At 29.0% G+C, this 8,144-nt stretch overlaps 2 protein-coding genes across 2 annotated transcripts; one reads left to right on the forward strand and one right to left on the reverse strand.

Moving 5' to 3' along the window:
• Nucleotides 1–2,647: 2,647 nt before the first annotated feature.
• HELRODRAFT_64335 (hypothetical protein) lies at nucleotides 2,648–4,517 on the reverse strand (the record flags this gene model as incomplete). The annotated part of the gene is made up of 8 exons (XM_009017660.1): nucleotides 2,648–2,878; nucleotides 3,048–3,129; nucleotides 3,462–3,577; nucleotides 3,728–3,811; nucleotides 3,882–3,923; nucleotides 4,011–4,111; nucleotides 4,197–4,314; nucleotides 4,389–4,517. Coding segments are annotated over 8 exons (903 nt in total), but the record flags the coding sequence as incomplete, so codon positions are not given.
• Nucleotides 4,518–5,075: 558 nt separating this feature from the next.
• HELRODRAFT_154062 (hypothetical protein) lies at nucleotides 5,076–7,370 on the forward strand. Its single transcript, XM_009017661.1, has 4 exons — nucleotides 5,076–5,166; nucleotides 5,962–6,388; nucleotides 6,598–6,698; nucleotides 6,864–7,370. The coding sequence occupies exons 2-4, from the start codon at nucleotides 6,166–6,168 to the stop codon at nucleotides 7,077–7,079; spliced, it is 540 nt and encodes a 179-aa protein (XP_009015909.1). The 5' UTR covers nucleotides 5,076–5,166; nucleotides 5,962–6,165; the 3' UTR covers nucleotides 7,080–7,370.
• The last annotated feature ends 774 nt before the right edge of the window (nucleotides 7,371–8,144 follow it).

The raw sequence follows: 8,144 nt of genomic DNA on the forward strand, positions 1-8,144 counted from the left end.
GTTCATACATTAGAATAATGCGTGTTAATTTGGTATGTATTATAGCCATCGTCCAATTCGTACTCAAACCTGGTAAACTGTTAAGTTATGAATGTACGACCTGAGTTGGCACGTAAAATAAACTTCTTTTGAGCGTTTTAGGACAAAGTGAGTGGAAAAATTTACATTTCATCGCGAAATGTTTATTCCAGATTTGAATTTTGCTTAAATGTTTTAACTTTTTTATTATTTGTTTTAAAAATAAATAAATCGTTATTTTAAATAAATCACTGCTTTCAAGATAAATAACAAAAGTAACGATTAACTCTTCGTGTTTCGAGAGCATCAGATCATAAAGCGTCGGAAGAAGTGATTGACAGACATCAAGACTCCACAGGTTTCTTAAAAAATTGATTGATATTATTCTTAAAAATAATTAAATTATTGAATATTTATGCCCAATCATTCATTTTAATAATCTGAAATAAAAACTTTAATTGTTAATTTGTGGAAATCTAAATTATGTAAAGAGACAATGTCTACAAGCGACAGCAGTACCACAACAAGCGACAACAGTACCGCTACAAGTAGTCCATTAACGGACCATAAATAAACAAATATAATAAGCAGCAGTAGTATACAAAACGATATTAAAATAATGATATAGCGTAGTAGTTGGAACATACGAACACGTCTCCCAATAGGATATGTAAGAGGTCAACGATTGCTGAATCATCTCTCAGACTCACAGCTGTCACCACTGCATTCTGATTTAGTTTGATAACCAAGTTGTTAATCTTTACGCATACACTGATTAATATTATTTTCATTGTGTTTATAAATTAGCAAGATTAAGAAGAATTCCTTTTTTAAACGAATAATAATTTTCACATTTCAACGAAGCATTTTAGGAATGTTGTCTTTTTTTGTATGTTTTCTATGCAAAACAACTAAAAGGCTATCATAAGCCTATCTATGCGTGTAACGCAGTGTTTCTGTGTATGCCATGTGATGTTGATTTGATAGTTTAATATCTTAGAGAAAAAATAATACAGTATTTGAAAATAGCAAATATAAAATTAAATTTAAAAAAATATGTAATGGAAAGAACATAACGGCTTAAATTATTCTCAAACATACTTTTACACCCTTTTCGGTCCATTCCTTCTTAATGATTTGCAAATTTCTGCACCTCAACTTCATTGGCTCGATCGTCTTTCTATGCCCGTCAGATATCTTCTCAATTATATTTATTTCTTCCTAATGTGTTAGTGTTACGTTCGATTATTATTTATACCTTATTTAAGAAAACTTTTTTTGTCGGTAAGTTAAATAAATTATGGAAAAAGTGTTTCAATAGTTTATAAATGTATAGATTAGTCTTAAAATTTTGACATTATACTGGTAGTGAACCTGGTTGCTGGAATCTTTTGAAAAGTCGTCACGATAGTAAAATCTGTCGACATTGTTCACTAGAGGTTTATAAAAGTAAATTTCTATATGTGTGTGTGTTTTGTGTGCGTGTGTGTTCGTAAATTTTTAACTTTCATTCTAAAAATTAAATAAATACTGACTTTTGCCGATCATTTTAAAGAATTCGTCATTTTTAACTTCGACTAAACCTTCGCTGTCTCTTTTGTCGTCTAGTTCTGACGAGAGTTTTCTGAATTTTGAATTGGGTTTTAATGCTGTTGACACATTAACTGTTGTAGTTTATCCATGATTGTTACTACGCGTCTATTAACTATCTATTGATGTTAACAATTAATTAACACGATAATTAGTGTAGGTACAGCTTTGGAAATCTTACATTTGTTTGCCATTCACGTTTGACGTCGGCGGTATTTGGCCGACAAATGTCTTTCTGTGACTATTTAAGTAAAGTAAATACATATTTTTTAATATAGGATAATTAATTACGTATAATTATTTATGTAAAATAATTATTTATAAAGCCTCAAAATTTTCAAATATTCATTAACGACGATTCAGCTCGTTCATTCATAACTTTATAAAACGATGATAATTTGGCAGCAACTAACTAGATACTTTGGTTAAATAATGGATGGATGAATGAATGAATGAATGGATGAATGAATGAATGAATGAACTAACTTATCAAGTGAACTTTTGGTTATTCTGTCGTTCGATGGTACATTCTGCGGTGTGGGTTGTGGGTTGGTTGATGTGTTAAGTTTTAACAGGTGTGATGTTTTTTTATTTTTAAATTCGATTTCGTGGTTTTTAAATTTTGATGATATATACATTTTTTTCAGTATAAATGCTTCTTATATTATTTCTAATCTGAAAGAAGTAAATTTTTGATGAAAAAAAACATGTAACTTACATCTACATCAATGACGAATGTGGTCACTGTATTATCTTTAGATTCTGCACATATCTGCATCCATTGAGTGTTTTGTTGGAAATTAAATATTACTCGAAACCATAACATGTCACCAGCAAAACATTTCTAATATGTTTTGCGATTTGAATGTTTCTAAATAAAATGGTGTTGGCTGATGGAACAACTATCAACTTTTTGAAAGTATGTTTTTGAAATTTTAAGAAAAACTTCTTGATGATGAAATTAGTTGATTAATTGAAGCGGTTTCAGACAATTTAGTTGTGGCTTTGTTTATTGATGATGATATCATTTACTGAAATCTTATTTAAAAATTTTCTGACTAACTACCAACAAAGCAATAATCTTTAAAAGCAAATTATAACTGAAAATTTGAGAATAATTTACCATTTGATTGTTGGATAGGATGGCGTGATTTGTGTTTTGGTGGTTGATGTCGACAGTTGCGAAACAATGAGTTGGCTCCCATCCATGTATACGCAAGTGTTTCGTCGTCAGACTGAACAATTTACTCCCATCTGCATCAAACATTGCCTGCCTATGAAAATATTTTTCATCATAATTTTTGTAATAGTAACAAAATGAACAGCTTTAATAATCCTATTGGTGACTTATCGAAATGTGTGAAATATTTCTGCATGTGTAAATTATTTGACTATCTGTGGTAGAAGCAAACAATGATTAGTTACTGTGTAATGACCACCAACCGTATTGGGCCTTCGGAATCATCAATTTTAATGCTCGCCAGCAACTTCTTCTCGTCCATGTCCCAAATCTTCATCGAACTATTTTTCGTTGTTTTGTTAAAAGATTTTTAAACAAATTTACTTTTTAAATTATGATTTACAAATTTTAGAAAACATATTGTCGGTTAAAAACTGCATATTATTTCCAAATAATAATTGTCTACATGCATTATATTATTAATTTAACTTAACTCTTAACTTAACTGATTTTTAGGGTTATCATTAATCAACCATGAACGGAGTGTACTGGTTCACTTCAGCTGCATGACCAGCTCCAACCATTAATTACATTACCTCGCCACCTCATTTGATGCATCACATCTCCATCATCAAAAGTAATGTTAATAATATTTTTATCCGAATGTACCAACCAATCAGCAGATGATGTTATCATGAGAAGTTCTATCGGGTGAAACTTTATGCAGTTTATTGACTGTTTGTGGTCGTCAAATTGACACAGCTGCTTGTGCGTGGCCATATTCCAAATCTGGTGGTAAAATATTGCACAAATTTAAACCACTATCTTTTGTAATTTTTATAAATCTGTAAAACTAAAAATATCGAAACGTACCAACAACTACAATATTTCATACAAATAAAAAAGATTTTGCTTGCAAAAAGTTCAAACCAATCAAACCTTGACCACGCCGTCGTCGTCACCTGAGGCCATCCACCTGCCGTCAGGACTGAAACTGATGCACGTAACTGCAGACGAATGACCCTAAACATAAATGAAGACTTTTAATTCAAGTAGAAAATTTTGAAAAATTAACATTGGTAATAATTTTTACTTTGTATGTCATAATAGAACCCTTTCTTTTTAGATCCCAGAGCTGAATAAAAAAATTCAAAGTTTATGAATATTGTTGTAATCGATTCAAAGAAAGATATTTATAGCAAAATTGAGTTAAACACAACACCTTGATCTGTTGGTCGGCAGATCCTGTAGCAACAAAGTCTCCGAAATCATGAAACTCGATGCAGTTCAACGTTGACTTGTGGTTTGAAAAAGTATGTGTCACTGTTTCGGTCAATCATTTTTTTTGTTTCAATAAAAATCAATCGCAATAAACTCTGATGGTTCTAAAAACAAATTTCAAATTTACGTTTGGCGTTCTGCAGGTCCCATATTTTGAAAACTCCCTTCTTGCAACCACCCCCCAATTTTGTTCCTGATTTGTGGAAACTGAGTGACTGCAGTGGTGATTCATGACCTGACATCACCTTAATATTTAAATTTAAACGCTTAGCAGTATCCTATATAAAAGTATTCAAAATTTAATCAAACTGTTATTTACCATTTGGCAGTTGGCGCTATCTAAACTCCACAAATTGACCTTCATGTCCTGACCACCCGTTGCTAATAAGTGAGGATTTTTCTGGCTTAATTTTAGGCAAGTCACTTTGCTTGAATGAGCAACAAATTCTCCTTCAAAAAATTTAATAAATCATTATTATTGAATCATTTGTCATTACTCTGATTGATGCGTCTGCATAGGCTGTATGCTAATAGAAATGCTACAATAATAAATTTGGGATCTTTAATGTTTAATTTAATGTTTAATCTTTGTTTATTTTATTCGTTATGTAACTCTTATTTCGCTAATAACAATAAACAATTAATTGTCGATAATAATATGGAAACACTAACTTAGTGTCCATATTGTATGTGACATGTTGGAAAATATTGACGGAGTATAATAACATCCAATTTAAATTTTTCTCCGTGAAAAAATAAACTGTTGCCTATGAAGCCATCACGTTGCCAAGCAGGTGAGTAAGGAATGATACCTAATTTCTTAATAATTTTCTTATACACGTAATGTTATTGTTATAATGATGAACTAGGCAAAAAGTTGTTAAATATTTGAGAAAAAAAATTATTACTTTGGTGGTTTCAAACATGAGTATATATATATATTTATAAATGTATAATTATTATATTAGAATAATATTTTTGTTTTTTGATACCTAATTCACTTTTGATTTTTGTTAATTCCGATATTGATTATTATCTTATTTGTCGTCAAATTTCTTTTGAAAAGTTTTTAAAATCAGGTTCGGCGATGTAAGTTAATTATTTTATTTTAAATGTTTACATCTTTTATTGAGAACAGTTACCAAATAATATAAGCGCTCATTAATTCATTACGATCATGCATTGTTTAATATTTAATAATATTCCTTGTCTTGTCAAAAAAACAACCAAGTTTGAACAGTCCAAGGCAAAGATTAGGAAACAGATTAAGATTAATTGATTACATTATCACAAAAAATAGAAGTTTAAAAAACACTTAAGTAGTTTGTTTTGTTTTATTTTATAAATAAATCCAATTAATTCAATACTTTTTTTTTAAATTAATTTTTACTCTGCTTTAGAATTAATTCTTGGTTATATTATAATTTAATTAATAATTAATATGATTAAATTTTAATCATCAAATTTAAGTTAAAATTTAGTGTTAATCATTTCAATTTCAATCCATTTGTTATTAATATAAAATTAAATAGTTTATTAAGTCATTTTTTGTGGTTAGTTAGGAAGTTGTCAGTTGGCTCTGATTAGCAGTTAGAAAGTTAGAGAGGTGTAATGATTATAATTTATAACATTATTAGCATCATTAAAAGAGTTTTTACTTTTTTTTTCATTATAATGATTAAATTGTTATTAATTAAATTATATATATATATATATATATATATATATATATATATATACACACATATATATATATATATACACGAAGAGATATATATATATATATGTATATATATATATATAGAGAGAGAGAGAGAAAGCGAATATTTTTTACATGTTATGTCAAAATTATTTTAAATTAAAATTTCTTTTTCAGGAAGTTGTCCATGTAGCTTTGTTGATTTGTTGATTTCCAGAAATTTTGTAGAAAAATAAATATACCTAAAATTAAGATCTGCATTAAATTAAATTAATAAAAAGAATTTTAAAAATAGAAATTTTAATATGGTTCATTAAACGCCATCCACATTTCCAATCAGAAAAGAAATACTTTTAAGTTGTAATTAATTTCTAAAAAAACCAGCTTGATGCATAAAATGAGAGAGTATAAAGTTGTGGTCCTGGGCAGTGGAGGTGTGGGAAAAAGTGCTCTTACTGTGAAGTTTGTTTCTGGAAAATTTGTGGAAAAGTACGATCCAACTATCGAAGATTTTTATAGAAAAGAAATCGAAGTTGATGGGGCTCCATCTGTTCTTGAAATTCTTGACACTGCAGGCACTGAACAATTTGCATCAATGAGAGACTTATATATTAAAAATGGTTAAGTTTAAATATTTGTTTTGCTGTTGAATAAATGTTTAAAATTTTCTGTTTTAATTTGGTCTTACAATTATTTAAATATGAAATTTAAATTTTATTTTACATGACGATTTAAAATCATTTGCAACAATATTTAATTAATTTTATCTGTGTTGTTATTCTAATTGGTAAAATTTGTTATTCTTTGTTAATTTTTCAAAACTGATCAGGCCAAGGTTTTGTTGTGGTGTACAGCATAACCAGTCTGCAAACATTCCAGGACATCAAAACGATGAGGGAACAAATTCTTAGGGTAAAGGGCAGAGACAAGGTCTGTACAAAGTTCATTATGTTATTATTTTAATAATACTTTGTCATTTTTTTACATATCTTCAATTCATGTGTCAAATAAACCTACCATCGGAGTTAAAGATGCCCTGAAGGGTTTGATTAATTTTATTTTCTCTTAAATTGTTTTTTGAAAAATTTTCTGAAGGTCCCAATATTATTGGTTGGCAACAAATGCGACTTGTCACCTCAACGAGAAGTCCAATCGATGGAGGGGTCGGCACTCGCTCAACTCTGGAACTGCCCATTCATCGAGGCATCAGCAAAAAGCACACGAAACGTCGACGAGGTCTTCATCGAAATTGTCAGGGAAATAAATTGCTTCCTTGTTTCGAAGGAATCTTCCAAGTGCACCCTTTTTTGATTGCACTGCACCATCAGACTCAGGTCACCTCGAGATTGTTCACTGACTAAATGTTTAGTGTATGCACATTTTTAATGATGGAACTGTGTAGAAGTTTGTCCTGCTTCATTGAATTGTAGGTAGATGGTGTTTGAAAAAGTTCTACATGCCAATAACTTTTTTATAAACTGTATGTACAGTAATTGAATGAATTCTATTAAAAGGTGGCGATATTTAAGACTTATAAGAAAGACACATTTGATCATTCTTACCTGATTTTTCTACCCTCATCATTCTAATGTGATGAATGTGACGAATGGGAATTAATAGATAGCCATTCATTATTTACCAGTTACATTTCCTTCATAGCTTCCTTATTAATGTAATTACCATAATAATTATATGCTTTTGTTTTTAGTTTAAATGTCCTAAATGTTTTTGTAATACATATTATGTTCACTGTGCTCTCAAGTTGTGTGATTGTATCTGCGAGTTAATATGTTTGCTTGTATGTGTGATATATGTGTACACTGTGCATGCCCTAGAGGTCATTGTACACATACATATATACAACATTTCAAAAATTCAACACCACTTTCAACATTGTTCAACTTTTTCATATTTCTTTTTAATTTATTAATTTCCGAGAAATTAGACATTTTATTGTTTTTTTTTTAAATTTTTATTAAATAAATTTGCAAATAGCTATTTCGAATTATAAATAACTCATCTTCAGTGCATTATATATAAGGTATGTAAGATGTTTGATATAAAGGAACAAGTAATTATTAATTTATATAAATTATTTAATTAAAACAGAAAACCAATAAAGTAAATTTAATAACTATAAACAATATAAAACGCGATTTTTAAAATTTTTTAAAATTTTTAACGGCAAGATTGTTTATATTATGGTTGTTAAGGTAAATATCAACGCTCAGCCGAGAAGCGCGAATTAATTTATTTAATTAACTACATATTATTAATATTATTTTGACAATATTTAAAAACATTATTATTATTATTGTTAACGTTATTATTATTATTATCATCGCTGTGGTTCTTCTTGCTTTTTGTGATGATGTT

The sequence above is a fragment of the Helobdella robusta genome (assembly GCF_000326865.2).
Source record: "Helobdella robusta unplaced genomic scaffold HELROscaffold_2, whole genome shotgun sequence".
NCBI classification, from domain to species: Eukaryota; Metazoa; Annelida; class Clitellata; order Rhynchobdellida; family Glossiphoniidae; genus Helobdella; species Helobdella robusta.

What these genes read in the sequence shown, in the direction of transcription:
- HELRODRAFT_154062 (XM_009017661.1), top strand. Translation starts at nt 6,166, where the DNA reads ATGAGAGAGTATAAAGTTGTGGTCCTGGGCAGTGGAGGTGTGGGAAAA. An exon ending in AGACTTATATATTAAAAATG is followed by an intron (nt 6,389 to 6,597) that starts GTTAAGTTTAAA and finishes AAAACTGATCAG; the next exon opens with GCCAAGGTTTTGTTGTGGTG. An exon ending in GGGTAAAGGGCAGAGACAAG is followed by an intron (nt 6,699 to 6,863) that starts GTCTGTACAAAG and finishes AATTTTCTGAAG; the next exon opens with GTCCCAATATTATTGGTTGG.